Raw genomic sequence first — 27,856 nt, 5'->3', positions numbered from 1 at the left:
TATATAAATTATAAGAGCAAACAATACATAATAGGAGGCATTTAAAACAGAAGAATATTAAGCCTCCCCAGAAGTCCTGAAAGCCTGCTGAAAAAGCCAGGTCTTTAAGGCCTTGCGGAACATATTCAGGGAAGAGATGTGCCGAAGATCTTGTGGGAGGGAGTTCCAGAGGGTGGGGGCTGCCACTGAAAAGGCCTTCTCTCTAGTGCCCGCCAACCTAGCTGCTTTGGTTGGCGGGACTGAGAGAAGGCCTTGTGTGGCCGATCTTGTCAGGCGGCATGATTGGTGGCGTTGTAGGCGCTCCTTTAGATAAACTGGGCCGAGACCGTGTAGGGATTTAAAGGTTAAAACCAACACCTTGAATTGGGCCCGGAAAACAACTGGAAGCCAGTGTAGATCGAACAACACTGGCGTGATGTGGTCCCGGCGACGACTGTTTGTGAGTAATCGAGCCGCCGCATTTTGAATAAGTTGTAGTTTCCGGACCGTTTTCAAGGGTAACCCCACGTAGAGCGCATTACAGTAATCTAATCGAGAGGTGACCAGGGCATGTACTACCAGTGGGAGCTGATGAACAGGAAGGTAGGGTTGCAGACTACTTATAAGTCAAATCCCAATGTACACACACAGTGACCTTTATGAACAGCACATCCATGTATATAGGGTTACCAACCATACTCTTTTAAGAGTACATGTACTCTTTTTGAGTACTCTTGCTCTTCACTTTTCACTTATCAAAGCCAAATGTATTCTTTTTGAAATGACAAAATGATGGTAACCCTACATGTATACATCACAGCTGTTCCAAACTCATACAAACAGGGGTTCAATCTTTTTCTACTCTCTGTGCATTTGCATTTTGCAGTCAAAAGTTATGTTTATATATGCCAGCACTAATCTTAAATGAAATTATGCTAAAGGCATAGGGTGACATTCAACATTGTGTGAGTCGACTTCTGCTTCCATGATGGAACTTCTTCCTTTCCTCCCCACTGGAAGTGCACTGGTGTGTGCATGTGCGTGTGTGTGTGTGTGCACTGAGGCTGTAGGGCAGAGGACGAATCAATTCTGCCAATGATGTCAATTCTGTTTGTGGGTGACCACGGTTAGATTTCACTCATAAATTTCTGGAATGCTAAACCTACATTTTGTAAAAAGAAAAAAAAGGATGTTCCCCCCTAACATTTATATATTTTTCATGAAAAACGAACAAACAAACAAATCCCAGACATTTTAGGCAAGATTGAATAACTGCAACAATAACTTTCTTACCAAACTTTTCTATCATTTTAACCACATGGAATGCATTTGCCCAAAACCAATCAGGGGGGCATTTTCATGCTGAGACGAGCTCCCAGACAGCATAGCCAATGGTCAGGGATGATGGGAGCTGTACTCCAGAAACATCTGGAAGGCACTATGTTGTAGACAATAAGATCCACAATAAGATCTCTCTCTTTGTTGGTTCAACAATCCATTCGTGTCTGTTTTTGTAGACAACTTGACAGATCAGGGATTTTGTCAGAAGCTTCCTTGCCTATATGTGAAATTTAGATTCAGGGCACTGTTTCAGTTTTTTCTTTTAGTAACGGGCTGTTATAAAAGCTTTATTTTCTCACTTCCTTGCCTGATTTATTAGAAATACTGGTAAGACATTGTTGCATTGTCCTAGGCCAGCTTGGGAAAGTCCATAAAAAGCATACAGAGAACAAATAATTCAGCTACACTGAAGTGCAAGATGCTTTGCACTTAAAACACTACGCAAACTCCTATTTGGTCATGAAGACGTCCCAAAGTCTTACAATTCCCACCTACCTCAGTTGTTTCTCTATACTCACTTGCACAGGTTGCTACTGCACATGGCCTGACCAAAGGTGAGAATGACAAAGGTGGGCACAGCGATGAATTGATGATGGCAGAAAGTCCAGTGTTCAGTATTTTCCTGCAAATAGCATTTTGTGTCTGGGTTCCCTCACCGCAACTCACGGAACACTAGGTGCAAAATAGGAGCTGATTAGGAAAGACATATTCAACAAGAAAGAGGTGTAGAGAAAGGGCGAGATGCAGCTATGTCCACGTACCATAATATCTTTCCATGACCACAATATTTAACATGACAAGAGTGCACTGTATATAAAGGTGCTTCTGCATAGGTGTTCCTTGTGGACTCAATGTTGCTCACACATGCAAGCTTTTCACAGCATCTGTATGACATTATCCTCATAAAAATGACATTCCCCCTCCATTCTGTTTCATGTTTTTATTTATTTGATTTTCCATGGAAGTGGTAAATAGTGATTAAATGGGAAAATAATATGGGACAACGGTATGTCAGTGGTGTGCAAAACATGCGTGAATGAGCAGTGCTGAGTTCACAATAAACTGCAGTGTGGAGAGACCCATAGTCTCAACTGCCTTCTTGTAGCCATTTTAACAGAGGAGGTTCTACCCTTCCAGAGAGGCAATGGGGAATGCCACCAGCCAAGCATAACAGGACAGAGATTCCCATCCATGCTCTGTCCATTCTTTCACTTCTCAACATCTTGCTTTCTTGAAAGTTAGGCTCTCCAGAGCATAGGCAGTGGAATGCATAGGATTGCTTTGGTGTAACTCATGTGCAGACACAATCACAAGCTTGCACAGTCACCAGCATTTGCAACTTGGACAGTTTTTTGTAAACCACTTAAAGAGGGTTTTTTTTTTTTTTTACAATAAGGCAGCATATAATTTTTGTTAAACAAATAAAAAACAGTCTGTTTCTTATGATTTTTATTTGCAGCAGTGTTTCCATAAGCTACTGATGACTAACATGGTAACGTGAGCGAGAGTGAGGAAGAAATAGTGACAACTCATACAGAGAGCTCATTTCAGACTGAGCCTTGCACAACAAGGTATTGCATCTGGCAAGTAAGGCATGGGTAATAATTACCAAATGCTGTGGCCCCAAATAACCAAGAGCCATCGATACTGTAAGGCAAAGGCTCCTCTCCATCTGCAGCATGTTGGTCAGGACCTGCATTTGTAAACAAGCTGTCCTATTTGCTTTGTGCATTGTGCACATGGTTACCAATCCAGCATTAGAACCTGGATGTACAAACCTGGTGGCAGATGTAGGCATATAACTTTGAGAGTGGTATTCAATAGTAATCCTACTCAGTAATCCTAATCCATTGAAGTTAATAGTCACGACTAATTTAGGTTTCTTAATTTCAGCAGAAATTAATAGGAGTAGGAATTAGCGGAATACAACACCATGTATGCGGTGCTCTGCCCTTGCTGTGGGTGCCCTCCATTAATGGCTTTTGCTGAATCAGACCTTGAATATAAAAGTTTCTAATATTCAAAGAAGGAAGGTTATAGGCAAAGGAATTAGAATATATGAATGGGGAGGGGGGAGACCCAAAACTTTATCTGGTGCGGAAGAAAGTCCTCTTTTGAAAAAATTATATAAAACCCATGATTCAGAAATGTGAGTTGCATAGATTTTTATGTACATCCTGCATGGTTAAAAACAAATACTGCCTGATGAGGGGATTTAATGCCTGCTTTAATCTCAGAATGGGTGTATGTCCTTGCAGCAGATTTCAGCAGACTATTTGGCAAGATCATTATCAATTAGTTAAGCTTCCCCACAAAACACACACACATATATCCTAGCATGATGGGACTTTCTTTCATCAACCAAGTTAATAACTCCCTCCTTAGGGCAATGAGAAGGGGAAAAACAACTACTTAGTCACAGGTCTAAACAATATTGTGTATCTCCAGACATCTCCTCCTGAAAGTCTCACTCTCTCTTCAATGGCTCAACACTGTCATCTCAAGGTATCTGTACTGGGTTGTGGATCAGAGAAGACTAGAGCAATGCTCCTAGAGCATCTTTTCAATTTCATAGGGTAATCCAAGTGCAAAACCCTGCAGAGTGTTCATTTAAATTAGCAGGTGCCTTTTGCAGCCCTGATAATCCCATTTCTTATGTATTTTTACCCCCAAGAGCACTTATTAGTAAGAGAAATGTATATGATGTATTGTGCCAGAACTGTTATAATGCTATATAGGGTTAACCCAGCCAAGACAAGCCGTGAGCCTTTCTCTCCCTTAGTCTTTGGCCTGACTTTTGACTTCCAAACTTAGTAGTAAATAAAAGACAGCTGGAAATGAACCCAACAGCATAGAAGTGAACTAGTTCTACTAGTGAAGTTTCTTTTAGAGATTAGACACCTTATTAGGAACACAAATTAATGTCTCTCCAATGTTGGAGATCATTCCCGAGAATTCTTGGGACTTGGGAAATATCAGGAAAATAAATGGGAGTTAAACAGCAGAGCATCTTTACAACATTTATTTATTAAACATCGTAACCCTTAACATCTTAACATTGTACATGAATGAATGGGTGATCCCCTATAGCTTGCAAAGAGGATGCTTGTAGATAACCCAGAATGCTATGAATATGAGAGAAACAGAAGGCTTGTTACCAGTGCTTTTAAGCCTGGTTGAAGATGCTGTGGCTGCTGCTGAAAGTCCGAGGTTTGACTCCCACACTTAAGTGAGATAATTAATAATTTTCTTTCTGGATAAGAAGTAGAGGTATTGATAAAAATAATAGATAGCCTTAAGGAGAACAGCCTTAAAATATATTGCACAGTAACTTGTTTAATTCTGATTTATTGGCTACGACCAGCTACATTCATTCATGTAAAATGTTAAGTGTTAAGATGTTAATGGTTGAGATGTTTAAGAAATAAATGTTGTAAAGATACTCCGCTGTTGAACTCCCATTATTTTCCTGATATTTCCCAAGTCCTTGGGACGGATCTCCAACCGTTAGCCTGCCTATTCATGCTCCCCAGCCTTGATATTTGTACCCAGGCCAAAGGTCCATCGCATCCAGCAATGGGAAGCCCACAAGCAGGACATGAACGCAAAAGTGCTCCCCCACGTGATTCCCAGCAACTGGTATTCAGAGACATATCACCTCTGACACTCATGGAAGTACACAGCCATTATGACTAGTAGCAGTGATAGCCATATCCTCCTCTATGAATTTTTCTAAACCCCTTTTAAAGCCATCCAAGTTCCCGGCTGTCACTACATCTTATGGCACCAAATTGCACCTGTGTATGAAGCTGCCTTATACCGGATCAGACCCTTTGCCCATTTTTAAAGCTTTGCATCCTGTCCTCTCTTGACTTGCAGCAGTGCTCCAGATGCTTCCCCATCACCTGCCTGCAACTTGAGTCTTTATTAAACTGGAGGTGGCAGCCTGGACTGAACTTGAGACCTTCTGTATGCAAAGCAGATGCTCTACCATTAAGCCATAAGCCTTTCCCTGAGCAGTCTGAAGCATTAGGTATGCTTCCTGGTCTGCCCCCGCCCTCCACACCTCATCTGCAATGGTGATTGTAACTCACAGGCTGGCACTTGTCATGGACATAGCAGATGGTTTCAAAACATTCATATCTTTCTTAAGCTACTCATCACATCACCCGAAAGAATGAAGGAACATTAAAACATGTTTTTAAAGCTTTTTTTTTAAAAAAGATGTTTTTAAAGTTGTTTTGTTTTAATATGTTTTTAAGGATGTTTTGTTGTATTATATTTTAAAGTCTGTTTTTATGATGTTTTAGAGTGTTTTTTAGTGTTTTTGTTTCCCACCCTGAGCTCCTAATGGGAGGAAGGGTGGGATATAAATCAAATCAAATCAATAAAATAAATAAATATTCAGACAACTGCTGTTAGTAAATGTGCAAGCTTAGGCGAGCACAACATCTGACATATAAGGAATATGAACGGCCTCAGGGCAAACCAGAGAACGAGAGAACCTTCGATCCTGTGCATTCATAAGATAATGCCATCTTGGTGGTTTCACTATGCTAACAGTGGTTTTCAAATGGTGTTTCAGCAAAGGAGCCTTGGAAGAAGGATCAGTAATGAGAAGATCAGCAATGACAGAAAAGCGTCATTGAAAGACAGTTTATTCACCGCTATGAGTTTTTTTCTGCAGGGTGCAGAGGCAGGGTTGGCTGGGCATGCTCTAGAGCAGTTGTTCTTAACCTTTTCCACTGCCAGCACCCCTTGGATTTCCAAAATATGGTCTCGCACCCCCTGAAAAAATACCACTCATTTTTTATTTTATTTTAATGTTGTATAGTTAATTTTCTGCTTCTATTTAAACAAATTTTTAAAATCTCTTGAACAATGCCTCGCACCCCTAGAAAAAGTGTCTCGCACCCCTAGGGGTGCGTGCACCCCCAGTTAAGAACCACTGCTCTAGATTGTGCTCTCAGTTTACACAGCACAACAGTGAGGCTCGTTACAGTACTTCTCTATAACTGTTCTCTATAACTCTTCTGCAACACACACAGGTGTTCTGCTGCAGTCAAGTAAATGTGTAAAGGGCACTGCTGGAAACTATGTAAGCTTCAAAAAGTCATTCATTCATTTCCATTGTTGCTCTAATATCCTCTAGCTACCCAGAGCACACACCAGATTTCAAAGGGGTTGCTTTTGCATCAACGTAGAGCCAATGAACAAACAACCAGTGAATTTGTACTTGTGTGGAAATAACCTAAGCACTGGGACTAATAAACACGATAATGATGTGTGAGGCTGGGTTCCCCCCTTCCCCCCCCTTTCCCAGATTGCGCATGGGGGAGACATCTGAATTTGCAAGCCATCATCTCCCAACACATATTATGGAACTTGTACAGAGATATGCCAGATGGAAATTTCTATACAACGCATACCTTCAGCAGAGCTGAAGGGAGGCATACTATGGCATCTACCACCAGCCAGGTATCCTAGCGCTACTAGGAGGCTGCACCCCTACTTCCCAGGCAGAACTTCATACTGAGTGGGAGGGCCTACCCAACCTCATCCTTTTTCTGGTGAAACAGCAGCTGCTTGAAAGCTTGCTTTCCTCCTCCTTTCCCATACATTTTCCCTTCTGTATCATGCCTGATTGTGAGTCTGCAGGCAATGAATGCCTTATCTTTTAATATCTCTACAGTACTTAGAATATTTTAGGTGCTTTATAAGCATTAAATAATAATGGTATAGTTCTAGTAATAGCAATATGAAAGGGATGACTAAATCAACCCAGAGACTAAGTCCAACCAGGAGAAAGAGTAATTGGATGGAACTCAACTCTATTCACAGTTGTGAATATGCAACTCTCTTTACATTTGGTTCCAACAGACGTTTAAAGACTTTATTATTATATTTATTTATTATTTGATTTATATCCCGCCATTCCTCCCAGCAGGAGCCCAGGATGGCAAAGAAAAGCGCTAAAAACACTTGAAAACGTCATAAAAACAGACCTTACACCTTTAAAAACATTTTTTAAAAAGCTTTAAAAATCTTAAAGAGTTAAAAAAATAGTTTTAAAAAAAGGTTTTAAAATAACATATTAAAAAGCAATTCCACCACAGCAATTTTAATGAGGAATGAGGAATAACTTCAACGAGGAATGCCATCTTAAAACATTAATGACATCAAGAAACCCGACAATTTTGGGAGAATTTGACACATGCCATCACAGGGGTAGTCAATGTGGTACCCTCCAGATGTTGTGGATTACAATGCTCATCACTGCTGACCCACTAGTTATCCTGGCTGGAACCGATGGGGGTGTAGTCCAAAACATCTGGAGGCCCCCATATTGGCTACCCCAGTGCTACAGACCCTCCAGGCTTCCTTTTTCTACCGCTGCCTCATACCTGTGTCCAGTCTGAAAGAAGCCACTCAGGTGGGCAGTCCTCATTTTTGCAGGCTTGTTGGGAGGTTGGCCTCAAAGCGGAACAGAATGTTTCTGGAAGCTCCAGGAAACTTCCACCAGCCATGCGCTGCTTGCAGAGCACTTCCCGTTTCTCAGTACCACCCCCGCATGTCTGTGAGCACTGGAGAATGACAGTAGCAGCAGAGGGTTAAAGGGTTTGCTGACATTAGCAGCAATTGTCATGCAGCAAGTTGCTTGAATCGCAGCTGAAGTGAATGGGAGCAACTGTGTGTGGGACGGCGGCCATTAAATATAACCCACTCGTGAGAAGAGCGTTAAGTGAAACAAACAGTACAAAAGGAGCCATCCTTTTCTCTCACTGGCTCAGAAAACCATTCATTGAGCTATAGGCCCAACTATAGTCTAATCCCTCCATTTTAATTCATGGGAAAGCTGCATCCTGGGCCTTCAATCTGCAGCTGACCTAAATAACTGGTTTGTAAGGTCAATATAATAAACTATTAGGGAACCGCACAGCCTATTATATTTATGACTTCTGGTGAGTGCTGTGTAAAGGGAAAGGTTATTTGAGTCAATGTAAATATGGGAGATTAATTCCTAAAGAATCATAACCTCTTCCCTCCTTAATATAAATCTTCTCCTGTATACACATCCATGCAGGCCAGGATTTAGATTATAAACTTGTATATGAATTCACTTGACCCAGTGAGGCTACTCAGGCCTGCTTCCAGCATTACTTTTTATACTCAAAGAGCCTATTGCCACAGGTAGATGGCACAGTGCCCTCCAGATGTTGTGGACTACAACTTCCACCATCTTGGACCATCAACCAAGCTGGCTGAGGTGGTATGAGAGTTGGAGTCCAAAAGATCTTGAAGGCTCCATGTCGGCTTCGCCCTGAACTATGCAATGGTAACTTGAGACTGATTCTACTTGTATCTGTGAGCTGATTAATATATATTTGTTCACCACTTGGCCACTGCTGCACCCAGTGGTGACTTGAATGCCAATCCATCATAGGTAGAGTTTTCATATTTCCTCTGCTGAAAAGCTTCGTGTAATCTTGGTTTTGTATGTTATTCTCTTTTTCCACTTCAATTAGAGAGAGAGAGCACGAGAGAGCGCTGCTCAATGGAGTCAGTTCACATATTCAGCTGCAAGTTAAAAGATGGTGAGAAATAAGTAATGTACAAGCAGGTACTGTGAACCAGTTCTGTGTCCCACAGCCAATGTGCATAATTAACCATGAATTGGAAAGCGATGGAAACAGGCATGAAGGAGGAGGTGGAGCTAGTGCACTCATTCCCACTGCCCACCTCATGTGATAGCTAACCCATTTACAAAATGTCTGAAGAGGGCTATAATGATCTGGGGAAGAAGATAGATTCTCCCCACATCACTTCGCCCATTCTGGTGTTTCAGGATGCCACAGACTCCACCCTTCCTGTACCTTTGTTCCAACATACAGCTGCATGTGCACAAGCACTTCTCCACTTGATCTACGAGGCACATGTATGCATGCACAGAGCATGAGCAGGTTGATCTACGAGGCATGTGTATGCATGCATAGTTCTGCCTGGTGAAATGGAAAAAGAAGTGGTTTTTCAAATGATTTGAGGTGAAATGTTAGAATTATTTCCTGGGTAGCACATAGATCAGCAAACAAAGGGAGATGTAACATACAGAAGAGATTTCTTTTTCTTGTGTTATAAGTAACAGCAAACATATTTTTTGCATTTTTTTGCATTGTGTTTATTAGAAAGTAATGTAGCACTTACTTACTTGTTTATCTTTTTGTTCTACTCTCCTGCATTGTTTGTATTTGTGGCATACTGAATAGAATTGTTATTATATGGATGTTAATCCGTTTGGGTTTGGGGGTGGGAATGTTGAATGTTGTATAGTTTTATGAAATAGAAAACCTCAATAAACTATTCATAACAACTTCCCCCTCCAAATAAACTTGTATATAGCATGGAATGTACCTGCTTCTGTGATGCTGCACTGAGTGTGCCTTTATTCATGGAGCAACTTGCCAATTATCTGGAAGAGGCTGCTCTGCAAGGGTTCAGCATGGATGGGGGCTGTGGTATTGGTAGAAGGGAGGTTCCACCCTACACATACTATTGTGTGTGTGCATGTGCGTGTGTGCATGCACGTGTGTGTGCATGCAAGAAGAGACTCTGTCAGTCTTTTCCCTTTACAGAGGTAATAGGAGCTCTTGGGGATAAGTTGATAAGTAGCAACAGCTGCCCTAATCAAATGTGGCTTCTTTTAAACACAGAAAATGATAGCAGAAGGCCTGGTCAGAAGATTTCCCACCCTACATGTAGTTTGGCCCTTAACTGAAGAAGAAAACAAGGGATGAAAACTCAGACAAGAAGAGGAGGGGTTGCAAGAGATTGTGAAAATTCTGCTGCACTTTACATGTTGTCCATTAGAAAGCTGCCACTTGAATCAGCATTGTGTGCTACTGAGGAAGACACATCACCTGTGTAGCCTTAAAACTAAAGACAAAATTCTGGTTCTTCTGCTTATGATGATGACTGGTGAATATAAATGACCAATCATCTATCATTTACTTATTACAGTGTGCATGTGACCATTTGGTTATCTAGATGTCTGCATTCTCCTGCCAAGAGATGAGGAGAGTTCTACTACTTTGATCAGAAATCTGGGGAATGGTAAAAGTTTCATCACCAGTTGTCAAAGCAGAGCCAGTGTGGTGTAGTGGTTAGAGTGTTGGACTAGGACCTGGGAAATGAGGATTCAAATCTCCACTCAGCCATGAAGCCAACTGGGTGACCTTGGACCAACCACTCTCTCTCAGCCTAACCTATCTCACAGGGTTGTTGTGAGGATTAAGGAGGGGATGTACACTGCCTTGAGTTCCTCAGATGAAAGATGGGATAAAAATGTAATAAATAAAAAATATGAATAATTTTGTTGTTGTTATGTGCCTTCAAGTTGATTAAGACTTATGTCGACCCTATGAATCAGTGACGTCCAAGAGCATCTGTCATGAACCACCCTGTTCAGATCTTGTAAGTTCAGGTCTGTGGCTTCCTTTATGCAATCAAGCCATCTCTTGTTTGGCCTTCCTCTTTTTCTACTGCCTTCCGTTTTTCCCAGCATTATGGTCTTTTCTAGTGAATCACATCTTCTCATGATCTGTCCAAAGTATGATAACCTCAGTTTCATCTAGTGACAGTTCTGGTTTAATTTGTTCTAACACCCAATTATTTGTCTTTTTCGCAGTCCATGGTATGTGCAAAGCTCTCCTCCAGCACCACATTTCAAATGAGTTGATTTTTCTCTTATCTGCCTTTTTCACTGTCCAGCTTTCACATCCATACATAGAGATTGGGAATACCATGGTCTGAATGATCCTGACTTTGGTGTTCAGTGATACATCTTTGCATTTGAGGACCTTTTCTAGTTCTCTCACAGCTGCCCTACCCAGTCCTAGCCTTCTTCTGATTTCTTGACTATTGTCTCCATTTTGGTTAGTGATTATACTCACACCATGGATAAGTTAATATTTGATAAATGGTTTTTTTTCTCTATGCACTCTTGGAATCATTCACTTGAACTGTCAGGCAGTGAGACTAAACAGATCCAGAACGGTGCAAGAATCACCTTTTCCAAAACTTTAATGGTTCCTGTTAGATCCTAAAGCATTCTAATTTGCTACAATCAGCAAGACATTTTATTAAAATACTGGTAGAAATAGTTTGGGAGGAGAAAGAAACCTTTCAAAATGTTCTGGGCCATGTCAGGCCATGGAACTTTAATGCATGCTCTGAAAACTGAGACACAGTTTACCTTATGAAATGTCCCTTCCCTTCAGCACTAAAGCAAAGATAGAAAAAGATTTATTAATGCAACCCTTTGCAGCCACTTTCTGAAAAAAATATGTTTATAGGGGCTTATAAAAATGAATTCTGATACCACTTTATTTTGGATAAGAGGCAAGGGGAAGGAGAGGAGAGAACCTCAGAAAACATGGTAAATGCCCTAATAACTTTATCTCAAAGATGGAACATTTTAAACATAAATAAAGACTTGAATTTACGAGGATGTATTTTTAATCACTCAAAATGTTAAACATGCTGATAGTTATCAGGAGTTCTTCTGCCAAGAACATTAAAGCTTTAGAACGAATCTAATTTGGACCATCTTCCTTTATGAGAATTCAACAGCCACAGTGAAGAATACTGCTAACCTTTGTAGCTAAAATGTTATATTTATTTATGTAAAAAATAGAAGTAGAAACAGATATAATGAGCTCCCTGAGTGAGGCTTACCCCACATAACTAAGGCAGCCAAGGAGGGTGCCTGTTTGGGCAGTGGGCTGGCCTCAAAATCAAAGCATAAATGTGAGAGATTGTGTTGGCCTTGAATGAGGTTTAGAAGTCAGGTCTTCCCTGTTTGTTGTACAACCTTAGTAAAGTCTCCCCCTTGGTGAACTGAATTAAAGCATTCTTTACCTGTTGCCATTCTGTGAGGTACCAGGATGGGGGACAGTCAAATCGATTGCAGGCTTGTACCAGGATGGGCTTGGGTTTGTGACATAGCTCGTCTGCCAAAATCACTGTCTCATTAGTCTCTCTCAAGAGGAGGTGAGAACAGAAGACATCACGGGTCTGCAATCCTACGCCGCAGGTGAGACTGCAAGAGCTCCACTTCCCCGTCTCCCATCTGAGGAAAAACCAAGAAGAGGAAACCTTTGAACCGAAACAAAGTATTTGAATTCTCCTGGCAGTTTATCTGTCTCTTTAGACTAGGGATGGGATCTGTTGGCCGGTGCTGCTTCAAAAGCATTGTGTTGACCTGATTTGAGTTTGTTCTTTGTCCACTGTTTACTGCTTTTACCTGTTTGATTTTTTTCTTCTCCCAAATATCAATATTAATATTGATATTTTGAAAGGCATTACAGTAGGGCCCCGCTTTACGGTGCTTCGCTTTATGGCGCTTCGCTAATGCGGCGGTCTCAATTAGACTAAAGCCCCACTCATATGGAGCTTGTTCTGCTTTTACGGTGGTTTCTGGGCGTCGCACTCCATTCTATTAAGTGAGCCACTTTTCAATGGTTTTCGCTTTACGACGGGGGTCCGGAACGTAACCCGCCGTTCGAGTGGTGCCCTACTGTATTGATATTTTGAATAATGGGAAGTGGCTTTTGTGTCCTCCTCCTTGGCTGTCATAGGTTTGGTTTGCTTCGTCCTTGCTTGGAGCTTGGATTATTTGAGTGGAGGGGGGGTGGAAGAGAGAGAGAGAGACCGATACTGCTATGCTGTCAGTAAAATCAATTAAAAAAAAACAATATATTGGAGGGAATATTCAAGGTGAAAAAATCCAATGACAAGGGAAAGCTGCTGAAGTCCAAAGCAAATAGGATTGTTCCACAAAGATGGAGAATATGCAGAGCACTGAAAAATCTGGTACTAAAACCAAATTCAGTGGAATTCTCGCCCATTCCTAGGGCTCATCCACATGGGAGCATTACTTCGTACTAAAGATGCTGTTTTTACCTCCGTCTTCTATCTGCACCATCTACAGTAAGGGCTCAATGCCAGCTGCAAAAAATGGTGTTTTCTATTCACACTAGAGGGGAAGGATCAATCATGCAGTTTCCTAATGACCACACCCTCTAATTTAACATTTCCATTCCCTCTTGTTACCTGGCAACCAAGCATGCTCAGTTTGTTCTACCAGTTAGTGTCATTTAAAAAACCAGCAACCCAGAAGTGCGATTGTTTGTATTTTCACAGGTACAATACAGCTGAAATACAAATCTTTGTTTGAGCAGTGTTATGCTTTTGTGCACAAGTTAGGGGAAAAAAGAAAATAAAGGCACCGTTTGCAGCAACATAAAAAAACATTGAGGGGGAGAGCAGGTGTAAGTTGCAGGAAATAAAATGAACGAAGGGAGGAGGAGGGAGTGGGCATGGAGAAGGGAACAATTGACACACCCACCTAAAAGCATCGGAGCAAAGCATCTGTAAGCCCTAGAGATACGAAGTGGAGACATTTTTTCCTTCCCTTTTTGGATTATCAGAGGATTGGGTTAGTATGGATTTACAGGGGGGAAACTGTGTGATAGCCTCTGTTTGCCAGTAACATCATGTGAACCATTAAAAGGGGATGCAAGTTTCACCAGACACACAGCAAACCCACATGTAGATGAGCCCCTAGTGTAGACATAGGTCGCTTCCAGACAACCTGTTTAAAGAGCAGTCAGCCTACTTTGTTTGTGGGGAATTAGGCAACAATGACCATACATTTAAAGCACATCCAATGCACATTTAAAGCACATGACTTCCTCCAATAATCCTGGGAACTGTGGTTTTTGCCTCACAGACCTACAACTTCCCACTCCCCTTAACAAACTACAGTTCCAGTAGTTCTTTGGGAGAAATCATGTCCTTTAAATGCATGTTGGATGTGCTTTAAATATATGATGTGGATCTGCCCCATGCCAAGCAAGTATTATCCCCGCACTTTTCAATGTATTTTCCTGTCACCTTCTTTATTACAAAAACTCAGATCTTTTGGGGAAGGTTTTGTTTCACAAAAGCTCCAAATCAGCTTTAATTGTGGACCCTGAATTTTCCAGGTTGTGAATGAATCTCACCTGAAAATAGCAACAGTCTGGAAGTGCCCCCCCCCTTTTTGCTCTGTGAAAAACACTGGGTTGAATTCCATCTAAGGCTACTATGATCCTGTACTTCACCAGGAATGGGAAACCTTTCTCAGCCCAACAGCCGCATTCCCTTGTAGGCAACCATCCTCCTCCTCCTCTTCTTCTCCTTATCATCCTGCTCTTCATTTCATTTCATTTTCATTTTATTAAATTTATATACCGCCCATAGCCGAAGCTCCCTGGGCGGTTCACAACAATCAACATAAAATACAATAAAATACAATGAAACACATATTTAAAACAATTTTTAAAAGCTTAAAATTTAAATTTAAAAACATAAACATTTTTACACATACTAAAATGCCTGGGAAAAGAGGAAAGTTTTAACCTGGCGCCGAAAAGATAGTAATGTCGGCGCCAGGCGTACCTCATCAGAAAGACTATTCCATAATTTGGGGGCCGCAAATGAAAAGGCCCTCTTTCTTGTCACCACCCTCCGAGCCTCCCTCTGAGTAGGCACCCGGAGGAGGGTCTTCGATGCTGTCAGGATGCAGGATTGGGGTCCTGGCACTTCAGAGGATGAGGAGGGAGAGGAGATCATTTTCCCAGAGTTGTGTGAAGAAGAACCAGAGGAGGGGGGAGGAATCCCAGAGTTAGTGTTGCCCAGCAGTAAAGACCTTGAAACTCTAGCCGACACAGACACAGACACAGACTCTTCCCAGGAACTTCCCATGCTCACCCCCCTTCCCAGGTCAGAGCAGTTAGAAACGGAAGGAGGGGGAATTCAACTCCCTCCTCAGCCAGAGAAAAGCCCGCTTGATGGGCATGGCATCCACCCCCCTCTTTCCCCAATACCACAGGTAGAATCCTCAGAAGGGGAGGGGGCAGCGCTTCCCCCTTCACCACGAACCCGGAGAAAACAAAAAAGAGCAAGGGGGAGAGTGAGGAGGGGTGTGGAAGAGAGCACTTTGAGGTGGAGTGAGAGAATTCGTGCCAGAAAGCCCCCTTTATAAGAGTCAGGGGGAGCAGGGATTCCTTGTTCTGTCAACTCTCTTGCATGTCGCTGGACACGTGTTATTGTGTTGCTCCATGAGAAGGCGTAGTTTCTGTTTCGATATTACTAAATAATAATAATAATTAATTAATCAATTAATCAATCAATCAATTAATTAATTAACTAATTAATAAAGACTTAATTGCTTTCACCAACTGGTCTGGTTCCTGAGTCCAGTCCTGGACACGACAGATGCTGAGCGTAGCGTACGGGTAGGTTCATATCGGGAGAGGCGTTCCATCAGGTATCGTAGTCCCGCGCCATATAAGGCTTTATAGGTTAAAACCAGCACTTTGAACCGGGCCCGGAAACATATAGGCAGCCAATGCAAGCGGGCCAGAATCCCAGAAGAAGCCCATCATGCCAGTGGTGGGCAGGGCCACAGCCAAAAGCAATGGGCATGACTCTTATCTTTGTTGCGGAGGCCATACTGCAGCCAGACAAAAGTCAGAGGCCTCAACACACACACACACACACACACCAAGGAAGCAAGAAATATTATTATTCAATGACACATTCCAACTAGGCAAAAACTTGAGTGCAGAGCCAGTGAAGGTTGTGGCCTGCGAAGGGACTTTGGCCTAGCGAGACTCCTAAGGGCAGGAAGAGAGGCCTGGAGGAATGCATTTGGCCTCTGGGCCTGATGTTCTGCAATCTTGCTGTAAATATTTACCTGGATGTCCCATTGTACACAACAGAATTTACTTCTGAGTAGACATATATAGGATTACACTGTTAGTCAGACTTGGGTCCCATTGGAATTGGGTCCCTTTGGCCTGATTGATAGCTATTTCTATTGCATCAGGCACAGTGCATGATACATCCACTGTAAGCAGAGTTTACTGCATCTGCATACGGAATATTTTGCATCTCCATTATGTGACTGGTCCAGATCTGAGGTTAATTCTGACAAGGTTAAGTTTGCATTGTGTTGTTAAAAGACAAATAATTACTTTCTCTCTTTTTCTCTGTATGTGTGTACAAACACGTATATATACACACAAGTACACAATGAAATGTTTTAGTATCACAATGCCATTTTTAAACACAGGCACAAAATGACTTGCTCTAGGCTTAGCATTTTCAATGTATAGTGCCATGACTATTCCTTGACTGTTTCTAGATGAGTGGCTGGCAGATTACAGCTGCTTTTTGTGAGAGTACATAACCTAAAAATATCACATTGGCAGCAGTCCTTAAGCTGTGCGTTTCTTAAATTGTGACCAAGAGAGATGTTGTAGCCTTGGAAGTATAGTGCTTATGAGCTTCCTTTTCCCTCTTATTTACCCCCCCCACCACATAGTGACCTGAAGGGCTGCTGTTCTTCATTTCATGCTGTCACTGCTCACTGCTTTCCCTGTACTTCACACTGCTTGGTCCGGGTCCTTCTTCTGCCTTCAGAAAAAGCGAGAACAGTTCCCACTTAAGCAGAGGGACAAGAGGCTTGGCACCTGTCGGAACATCCGGGGAAGGCAGCCCTGTGAACCTGCTCCAGCTCTCTTCCAGGAGCTTTTCAAATGATCTTAGTAAAGCTACTCAAGGGCCAAGAGATGTTACAAGAGTTGCCTAAGTTCTGATACATGTGTACTCCTGCTGCTGCTTTTCTATGGGATTTCAGTGGTATCTGGCATCTGTTTAAGCTAATTCTGAGCAAGTCCCCTTGATGAATGAACTTTGAGTTACATTCCCCATGAAGTTGTTAGTCAGAATTAACAACGACATATCAGCTGCCCTCTGTGTTTAGCACACCTTAGAGAGAGGTATTCTGAGTACTTGGTGGTAAAAAACAAAACAAAACCCAGCCTTTTGTCTCTTCTTTGGAGGTCTATTTTGATGTGGAGCTTATTATAATACTTGCCAAAGTTTATTCTCCTGGTATGGGAGGAGTCCAGCAGCTCACTGTGTTTATCCATGGAATAAATGCTCAACATTCATGTTGGCACTGAACGGTCTAGCATGCCATTAGAAGGAACACATCCTTTATGTGGCTTCTTTAATAAAAATACTTGGCAAGATTTTCTTTTAAAAACCCTATTTTTCAGCATTTTCAGATGAGAAAAAACACCCTAGAAGTTTCAAATTTTTAGATTTTTCTGATTCTGAACTGAAGCTATAATGGAGAGAGAGAGAAGACTATTAAACAGCTGCCTGATTTAGTGAAGAAGTAGGCATGATGATAAGGGATCATTACCAGTTTTTCCTCTGCTTCTATAGTTAAATGTACATACGAATGAGAATTTTCACGACCGGACCCTTGCACAAAGATTGTTTTCAATTCCCTCGCATAAAGATCATGTTCAGCTGAAACTGAAGTCTGAGGAAAGATCCACAACATTGTTTTTGCACTGTACGCTCCAATCGTCTGAATGGTTCTGGGCTTCTGAGTCTGGCCACAGGGCTAGCATGTTTCGGAACCAAAAGTGCAGGTGGATATCTGATGCAAAGTAATTGGATGAAGAAGAAAGCAGATGGGTCAGGAGGTATTGATGACTCTACCTTTAGCAAGTGGCAGTAGTTTAAAAATGCCCTGCAAAAGCATAAGGAACACTAGTATTTTTCTAGCTGAAAGACCAGCTTAAAATTGTTGGCTCTGATCTCTCATATTGAAAAACCTGCATAGAACGATTGCTGGATTGTGGTCTGCAGTGGTTTCTTTATTACCCAAAGAAGCATGAGGACCAGCAGCAGAACTCCAGTTCCTTGCAATGGTTTCCTACAGAACTTTGGCTTACAGATGAATCAAAACCACAGGAGGAGCTGGCTTTTATCCCACTCATTTACCCCCAAAGGCAACTGTTGAAAGTACTAAGTGCATCTCCAGACCTGCCACGTAACTACTGGAATGTGATTATGCCTTTTAAGCACAAGTAGCTTTGCGGCCTATTGCCGAAATAAAACACAGACACCATTGCTTGGGTAAATAATGGGCCACTTTATTTAAACAGAATCAATTGAATAATGAACCTGCAGAAGGGAGATTAAGGGCGGGAGCATTCTGGTGATCCAGGCAAAGCCTGTTAGCAGCTATCGGGCGACCATGCCCTGCCTGAGCCTGGGGCTGCCCTGTGCCAGCCCCCCAGCTCCAGCCACACCCTGAAGATGTGTAGGGGGTCCAACCCGCATCACCGCCCCTCGGAGCCCTGAAACTCCGAGCGGATGAGGCACGTTGGCCCCAAAGGCGGCCCGTACCCTGTCCCCGGGCTGTGTAGCCCTGAGCTGCAGGCCTCTGGACCGCCTGTCACCCCCAAAGGTGCCTAAAGGTGTCACCTAGCTGCCCTTTCCCTTTAACCTTTCCCCGCACTTCTTCGCCACAGAAGGGGGACAAGCCTCTGCTTAGTCCCCCTTTACCCCACACCCGATAAGAATCTGGTGTAAACCCTTCTGCAGGTCCCTTAGAAAGATGTCGTTGCCCGTGTCCGTCAAATGGACGCCATCAGGCCGAAACAGCTCAAGCTTGTTGTGGCCCACCTCTGGGTGGTGGATGACAGAACCTCCCAAGTCCCTAAGGGCCCTCTGAATTTGCCTGTTCACCTTTTTCCGTGCCCTGTCCATCCCTCGTGGGTCACCGGTACAATTCCACCTCCTGCGCGGCAGGATGTCTGACCACACTAAGTGCACCCCCGGCCAGCGACGTGCAATGGCCCGGAGGTCACCGCATGCCTGTTCAATTAGGGCCTTGCCCTTTAACAGACCCAAGTCGTTGCCCCCGAGGTGGATCACCAGCACCTGGGGCACTGCCACTTCCACAGCCGGTTGAAACAAGGCTGGCAGGAGCCCGTCCCAACGCATCCCCCGACGTCCCAGCCACCGCACTGCGGCCCATTGACTGAGCCCCAGCTGCGTGCCAAAGCGAGACTTCGCCGCCCGGCGGCCCACCCAGAACATCATACTGTGGCCACATAGGAGGATGCGTGGCTGCTCCGATCTTGTCCAGCGATCTGTTGAAACAACAACGACATTGGGTAACAAAAAAAAAAAGGGGGGGCCTGGGGGGGCCAACATCTAGCCGCTGGCGTCGTGTGTGTCAGCAAGTGGTCTAACGTAGGCCTTGTACGCGTCTGAGGACCACCCGCCCACAGCCTAAAGCCTGTCTTTAGAGAAGCCCAATAGGGCCACCGTGGAGGCCGCGCCTATCCGGAAGGAGTGTGTCCCGAACTTACTGGGGTCCACGCCTAAATTTCCCAGTGCGGCCTTCGCCACGGACCAGAACTGGTATCTGGTAAGGGGCTGGGAGTTCCTATGTATGAATAGGTACCCTGACTGCGACCCCCTCGCTGCCACAAAACCGCGCAGGGCTGTTACTGGGCAGAGTTCTTGCTGCCGGCATGGGGCTAATACCACCAGGCGCCCCTTACCATGCTGGTCCATTTTAGACCGCCTGAGCCGCAGGAGGGCCCGCTCTGCCCTCCAGCTGAGGTCGGAGACTAGCAGAGCTCGGAGGGAGTTATCCATCTTAGAAGCCGCCACCACCTCCCCAATTCGGAAGGCCCCAAAAAACAGAGTGAGGGCCGCAGCATGATATAGCAGGGCCTCGAAAGGGGAAGAACACAAGTGCTTCCACTGTCCCTGCAGGCCAAACAATAGCTCCGGGGAAAAGGGGAGGCGTGCATCCGGGGGGCAAGGGCGCTCGCGGGACCAACCCTCCAGCATCCGGCGCACCCTAAAGTCACCCGTGTAGTCCTGAAAGCCCTGTGCCTTCGCAAGGAAAGCGAGGCCTGAGAGCTTACCTTTGATGGTCCTGACTGAAAGGCCTCTCCGTTTCCCCTCCACGCAGAACTCCATAAGCTGCTCGACCGGGATGGGCCACTCCTGGGCGTAACCCCTGGACTCTCTGAAGTTTGATAGATCCCTACCTGCCCCCTGGTAGCTGGCCAAAGTGCTGGGCGCCACAGAAAGGCTTATGGCCCTTTCTGATTCAATCCTCCAATCTCCCATAGCGCTGGGGGGAACACCTCCGGCAGAGCCCTTGCCCACGGTGCCAGCTGGCGAAACTTCTCCATCTGGTTCCGTGATAGAGCATCAGCAATACTATTGTCAATACCCGGAATGTGGCGCGCCAGGAACTGAATATTATAGCGAAGACATTGGAGCACGAATGCTCGCACCAGAAGCATAACGTTGGGGTTTCTAGAGAACAGGGTGTTAATAACGTGCACTGTGGGGAGGTTGTCGCACCAAAAGTGGACTGAGGAATTACCCAACTTGTCGGGCCAGAGGTGTACGGCCACGACAATGGGGAATAACTCCAAGAACGTCAGGTCTCTGGTCAGGCCAGCCAGTGTCCAGCCCTGCGGCCAGCTGCCGTGGCACCATGAGTCATGAAGAATGACCCCAAAACCGAAGGCACCCGAGGCATCGGAGTGAACCTGTAGCTCTGCCTCCAACAGGCGATCCCTTCTCCATAGGGAGACCCCATTAAATTCCCTCAAGAAGGTGGACCACACTGTCAGGTCAGCCCTAAGAGCGGCTGTCACCCGTGTGCGGTGGTAGGATCATGATAGGCCAGCCATGGCGTCATATACGCGCCGCAGGAAGGCACGGCCGGGCGCTACAACCCTGCAGGCAAAGTTCAGATGGCCTGCCAGCTGTTGGAGAGTGGCTAATGTCACCTTATTAGAACTGACCACCTCTGAGATCTTCTCCCTGAGGGCCCCCAACTTGTCATGAGCGAGCCTGCAGCATTGGGCCACCGTATCTATCTCGATGCCCAGAAACGTGATAGCGGTGGATGGGCCCTCAGTTTTCTCGGCCGCGAGGGGGACGCCCAGCTCCCCAGCCAGCCCCGCGAAATGTGCCATGAATGCCCTACAGGTGCCTGAGTCCGCAGGGCCCGCAAACAGGTAGTCATCCAAATAGTGTACCACTGATTGCAAGCCTGCGCGCCTCTTGACCGCCCACTCCAAGAAGGAGCTGAAGCGCTCGAAAACAGAGCATGATATAGAGCAGCCCATAGGCAATGCCCTGTCCACGTAATATTCACCCTCAAAAGCCAAGCCCAACAGCTCGAAGTCCTGTGGGTGGACCGGGAGGAGGCGGAAAGCAGACTTGATGTCACACTTTCCCATAAGGGCCCCAACCCCGCAGTCCCTGACCATTCGCACAGCACAGTCGAATGATGTGTAGCGGACTGAGCACAGCTCCGCTGGGATGAAGTCATTGACTGACTCACCCCGTGGAAAGGACAGGTGGTGTATCAGGCGAAATTCACCTGGTGCCCTCTTGGGGACGAGGCCCAACGGGGAAACTCTGAGTGAGGGGATGGGTGGTGCAGCAAAGGGGCCCAAAACCCGGCCGGCTACTACTTCCTTCCTAATTTTTTCTCTCAGAACTGATTCCCTGCCTTCCACTGACTTAAGGTTGCGGGACATGAAAGGTCGCCTGGGACCCAAATAGGGGATCCGAAAACCCACTGTGAAGCCTTCGAGTAAAAACTGGGCATCTTGGACTAGGGGGTAAAGGTGGAGTAAGTGTTGGAGCTCGGCAATTTTAATTGGGCTGGGGCCCCTTTCCCTGAGCTGCGCCTGCAGCCCCTGTCTTCCTTGCGCCAGCCGAATCCCTGTTTCCACCCCTGAAGGGGCGGCCCCTGGGGCAGCTAGTGCAGGCGTGGGGCCCCCCACATATGGCACATTCATGTCTGAACCTGCATGGGCTCCGACCGCAAAGGCCACGTGAGCTGAACTCCCAGCAAAGCAGGCGGGGTTGAACCCCCTGCCCCGCAGGCCCGCGGGAAGCAGTTGCTGATGCCTGGCGCGCCAAGAGATGGCCGCTGTCCGCCCTATCACCTGCCATGGGTCTAGAATGTGCCATAAATTGCAGCCACAGGTCAGCCTCCTTTTTGTCCCAGGGGAGGGATGTATCAAAAGCCGCCCTCATACGGAACGCCTGGTCATAGTCCAGCCATGCCGTCCCTTGAAACTCAGAGTAGCCCCGATATATGATATCGAGGTATTTGATCAGTACCGAGGCCCTATGAGGCTGCCTCTGTATTACCACCCCCATGTACGTAAGGAATGCAGGCAGCCAGTTAGACCAAGAGCGCTCTACCCGTCGGCGCTTGGGCCTATCGGGCTCTGCATGTTCCCCTTTATCCTTATCCTTCCCAACCGGCTCCCTGTACAAGAGCGAGAATAGGTCCACGTACTCTACCCTCCATATTCTGTCCTTCGTAGCAGGCAGAAGATGAAAACCCAGTGGGGCAGACGTTTCCCCAAAAGGTATGGCCCCCTCTCTGACTGATCCCAGGGGGTCGGATATCTCTGCAGGGGGGTTGGCAGACAGGGAGGGCTGATGCCCTCCTTCCGTCGCCGTCCCAGCAGCGAGGTGCCAGACCTGCTCACAGGCCTCCCTTAGGGGATGCTGCTGCTGTGGCGTAACCTCCCCCCTGCCGGCGGGAGTCCCTGCCTGCCCATATCCCTCGGTTACTGCTGGTGGGGAAAAGGGCCAGTAGGGGTACCCCCAGGGGGCCCAGCTCCACTGCCGCTGCCCTTGTTGTTGTGGCATGATGGAGGACTCACCCTGTGTGCTTTCGGCCGAAGGTCCTTGTGTGGGCTGCATTGTTGGTGCTGCTTGCAAGGTGGGAGTTGCGCCTGGCTCTATGCTGGGCGTCCTCGCCTCAGCCTTGGGCCCGGCCTCCAGCACATCCAGTCGCGCTAAGATGGAAGCAACAGCCCCTGCATCAGCTCTGTTCACTGGCCGCTGCGTTTTCCCCCGAGACCGTTTGGGTGGTGGGTCCTTCTCCTTCCCTGTCACAGGTTGGTCCCGAGGTGCACTAGGATGGCCTGAGCCATGCTCTAGGGCTTCCAACCTGGCTAATATGGCCGCCCATGGTGGCCACTCCCCACTCCTTGCCCCCTCCGCCGCTGGGGGTGGGCATCTCCCCCCTGCTTTGGGGGCCTTTCCTTTCCCTTTTGGCCCCCCTTGTCCTTTCTTGGGTGGCATACTAGAGGGAGATAGGGGCCCCGCTTACAAAACGACGTGATTTCAAAACGTTGTGAAGGGGCCCGCCTGCTTATTCTATACCCCCTCCCGGCACCCAATTATCCTGGAGGGGAGCCTAATTGCCCTGCACGTGGCAAGGATTGATGGTTGGGGCCGTGCCCCACCTACCCCTGCGGTAATTAAAATTAATAATTAAATTTAAAAGTTGCCGGCCAAAGGCCGCCTAGCCTGTGGTCCTCGCCGCTGCTGGATCCGATCCTGTGCTGCCGCCTCGTAGTGACTGCCCCAGGATCCTCGCCGTATAGGCCTTGGTGCCAGCCGCCGCTGCCTCCCTGTCTCTCAATGAGGCTGGGGGGGGCTCGCCGCAGCCCAGCCACCCTGGCCTCAGGAAGCCTCCGGAGGCCCACGTGCGCCGGCAAAGGAGCCGCGCCGCTCCGAAGCTGCTGCTGCCGAAATTGCCGCCGAAAGGAGCAGCGCCGCGCCGAAGCTGCTGCTGCCGAGATTGCCGCCAAAAGGAGCCGCGCTGCGCCGAAGCTGCCGCCGAAAGAAGCCGCGCTGAAGCTGCTGCTGCAGCTGCCGAAATTGCCGCCGAAATTTGAACTGGATGGCGGGAAGCAGGCGGGGCGGCCTTAAATAGCCTTCAGCCGCCCCGCCTCCCTGCCGCGTCACACGACGGCACGCCAGCGCGCCGTGTGTGCACGCATCCCCCAAGATGGTGGCCTGGACATCGACAGCGGCTGCAAGCTCGTCCCTCTGCCCGGTAGGTCCCGGGCACGGAACGGGAATCTAAAAGGATTTCAGCTTCTACAGCATGCAAAAAAGCCAGGAGCAGAAAGTTCCTGGCTCACACACTGCTGAAAAATGGTCAGTCTTTTGTTGTAAAGAAAGGGAGAGAAAAACAACAACTCAGTCCCCAAAGTTTAACAGGTTAAGGGCTAGATTTGTTGCAATCTTTGAAAGCCCTATACAGCTTGGGACCAGGATACCTGAAAGACCATCTTACCCCTTATATACCCAGTCGATCACTGCACTCTGCAGGTGACGGCCTACTGCAGATACCAGCTTATCAGGAGGTCCATTCCACATTACATAGGAAACAGACCTTTAGTGTTGTGGCACCTACCCTGTGGAATTCTCTCCCCTTAAATATTAGACAGGCGCCATCTCAGTTATCTTTTTGGTGCCTACTGAAGACCTTCCTCTTTCAACAAGCCTTTTAAGTTGAGACCTTATCCCAGTCTGCATCTGTGTTGGAATTGCTTTTAAATATGTTTTTAAACCTTTTTAAAAAAAAATGTTTTTAACTTTTTTTCTTAAAGAATGCTTTTAAAAAATGTTTTTAAAGATGCTTTGTTTTAATGTATTTTAAAGTCTGTTTTGATGATGTTTTAAAGTGCGTTTGCTGCTTTTGTTTGCCGCCCTGGGCTCCTGCTGGGAGGAAGGACCAGATATAAATCAAATAATAAATAAATAAATAAATCTAGGGTAAAACTAGATATAATGGAAGATCCCACATTTTAGATTATCACCCAAAATGATGTCCCCACATTTGCATTTCTCCCTCTGCCACAACATCGGGTTAAACTCATTGTGTGAACTGATGTTATGATCATGTTGTATGTTCTCCCCTGGTTCTAATTTACTGTAGAGGCAGGGAAACTTGCAATATCATGGCATGGTGCCATTCAGATTACGTTTCTCTACCCATTATGGAGAAAAGGCAGATAATGAGACACTGGGATTCAGCTTGCTGCAACAGCCAAATGTTTTCCATGGTGATATGTGGCTGTGGTATTGGAGGAACCGAGAACAATAGTCCTGGGTGGTTTCAGCATGCATGCTGAGGCTGCCTCTAATGTTCTGCCTTGGGAATTCATGGCCTCCATGACAACCATGGGGCTGTCTCAAGTTGTCACCGGCCCGACACATAGGCAGGGCATATTCTTGACTTGATTTTTGCTCCAGATGGAGGAAGGGGTGGTCTGGTAATGGGAGGGATGTCACTCCATTGTCATGGTCAGACCACTTCCTGGTGAAGTTGAGATTTATGTCTCCGATCCTCCCCTGCAAGGGTGGCTGAAAGATTAAGATGGTCCACCCCTGGAGACTAATGGAATCCACTAGATTCCTGAATGCCCTGGGGGAGTTCCCAGTAGATACAGCAGATGACCCTGATGAAACCCTTGTCACGCTGTGGAACAGTGAGGTGTGTTGGGCTCTTGACACAATTGCCCTTGAGCTCCCTCTCCGGCACTGTGGAGCCCGGCTTGCACCTTGGTACACCAGTGAGCTAAGGGCAATGAAACAGGCTGGATGACAGCTAGAGTGCAAGTGGTGAAAGGCATGCTGTGACAGTGATCAGGCACAAGTAAAACATCATAACCGGCACTGTGTGGCGGTGAGGGCGGCAAAGAAGGCCCACTTCTCTGCCACCATTTAGCCATCCAGTGGAGCTTTTCTGTATTGTCAGGAAACTGATGGCATCAACTCCAGGAAATGGAGTTTTAGACCCAACCATCCAACAAGTGGTAGCAGAGGATGGTTCATTCGTGGATGGTTCATTCCTGGCTGCCGGAATAGAAGCAAACAGAACAGGCGTGAGAAGAGTGAGCCGAAAGCCGAGCTGCAAACCGTGAGCTGAAGCGTGTGAAAAACTGACAGTAGGACGGAGGTGAGAAGCTCTAATTACAAAAGGCGGTGAGCTGTGAAAAGTGAAAGTATGTCTGTTACGTTATCGGCGGCGATTCCCCTGGAAAGGCTGACAGGGAAAAATTATGGCAGTTGGAAACAGAGAATGCAAGCGTTGCTAGTGAAAGAAGACGTTTGGAAAGTAATAGCAGAAGACCCACCCGCTGTGGTGCCAATTCCAGCGGATTGGAGAAGGCTGGATAAAAGGGCAAAGGCGTTAATTGTTCTTGCTATTGATGATTCTCAATTACTGCACGTGCGTGATGCAGCAACAGCTGTTATCTTGGGACACTTTGAAAAATATTCATGTGAAAAAGACTGCTAGTAGTAAAATATATCTGGCAAGAAGATTATATCAGATGCGCTTAACTGAAAATACAACAATGTCAGAGCATTTATTAGAGATGAATAGACTATTTGCTGAATTGGCAGAACGTGACGTGGAACATTCTCAAATGCAAAAAGTGTATATTACGTTATCGTGTCTGGATTCAAGTTATGACGCTCTTGTGAGTTCGATGGAAGCGATGCAAGATGCTAATCTGACCATGGACTATATAGAAGGCAAACTTTTGCAGGAATATCAAAGAAGGCAAGAAATGGAAATGCAAGAAAAGACTGAGACTAAACACTTGGGAAAGCTGAACAACAGAACTGAACAGGAGAGACTTTATGGACATAAGGCATGTTATTTTTGTGGTTCCAGGCAACATCTTCAAAGGAATTGTGAAGCAAGAAGAAGAGAAAGAGGAAGAAAACCATTTATACAGGTGATCTATGCTAGTAAGAATAAGCAATGTATTAACAATGAGCAGGGACATAAATGTAATGATTTATGGGCTCTGGATAGTGGTGCAACAAATAGCATAATCAAAGATAAATCATTGTTTCGTACATTTCATGAGGTAAATGATCAGGTGATATTGGCTGATGGATCTAAGAAAATAATACAGGGTAAAGGGACAGTGAAACTGGCACAGTTCAATACTATTATGACAGACGTGCTGTTTGTTCCAGACATTGAAAGTAACATAATGTCAGTTTCTAAACTCAATGAAATGGGGTTCAATGTGTTGTTTCAAAGAGGCTGAGTTCATGTCTTGAAGGGAAACAAAGTATGCATCACAAGTTTTGTGCAGAAGTCACTGTTCTATATGCAGTTGAGGGTCCTTAGTAACGAAAAGGCCTGGACACACAGAGGTTCAGTAGGAATTAACCCAACACAGTCTGTGAAAGAACAATTGCCAGTGATTGCTGCTAGTGTTGTGGCTAATCAAACAGAGCAGGAAAAGGAGCCCTCAAGCCTCGGGGAAATAAAACAATTACCCGTGGCTGAACAGAATGAATGGCATGCAGCTATGAAAGAGGAGCTGGAAGCAATGCGAAAGAATGGCACGTGGACTCTAATGCCTCTGCCCCCAGGGAAGAAAGCTATAGGGTGTAAATTGATCTTTAAACGTAAGCGGACGAGTACAGGAAAGATACAGAGGTATAGGGCACGCCTAGTAGCTAAGGGCTTTACACAACAATATGGGACGGATTACGATGCCGTTTTCGCCCCAGTAGTGAAACATGAGTCAATCAGGACATTGCTAAAAATAGCTGCAGTAGAGAAAATGCAGGTGTGCCATTATGATATCAGCACGGCGTTTTTACATGGGGAGTTAAAAGAAGAAATCTATATGGAACAGCCTCCCGGATATGAAACACAGCCAGGTCTAGTATGCAAGTTACAGAAATCCCTGTATGGTCTGCGCCAGAGTGCGCGCTGTTGGAACGAAAAACT

At 45.8% G+C, this 27,856-nt stretch overlaps 1 protein-coding gene across 11 annotated transcripts in view; it reads right to left on the bottom strand.

Annotated features, from left to right (window-relative positions):
* Positions 1–27,856, bottom strand: part of ADAMTSL1 (ADAMTS like 1) — an 815,531-nt gene that overhangs the window by 67,093 nt on the left and 720,582 nt on the right. For all 11 annotated transcript variants that reach the window (XR_009763308.1, XM_061630623.1, XM_061630637.1 and 8 more), the window contains 3 exons: positions 12,235–12,445; positions 7,725–7,904; positions 1,839–1,992 (listed from right to left, as the gene is read on the bottom strand). Coding sequence is in view for 10 of the 11 variants with exons in the window: in XM_061630623.1 (XP_061486607.1) it covers positions 1,839–1,992; positions 7,725–7,904; positions 12,235–12,445 (545 nt within the window). In the remaining variant the exon portion in view is untranslated. The remainder of the gene's footprint in view (positions 1–1,838; positions 1,993–7,724; positions 7,905–12,234; positions 12,446–27,856) is intronic.

This window comes from Rhineura floridana, chromosome 1 (assembly GCF_030035675.1).
Source record: "Rhineura floridana isolate rRhiFlo1 chromosome 1, rRhiFlo1.hap2, whole genome shotgun sequence".
In the NCBI taxonomy this organism is placed as follows: Eukaryota; Metazoa; Chordata; class Lepidosauria; order Squamata; family Rhineuridae; genus Rhineura; species Rhineura floridana.
This window is presented reverse-complemented; position numbering and strand designations above follow the sequence as displayed.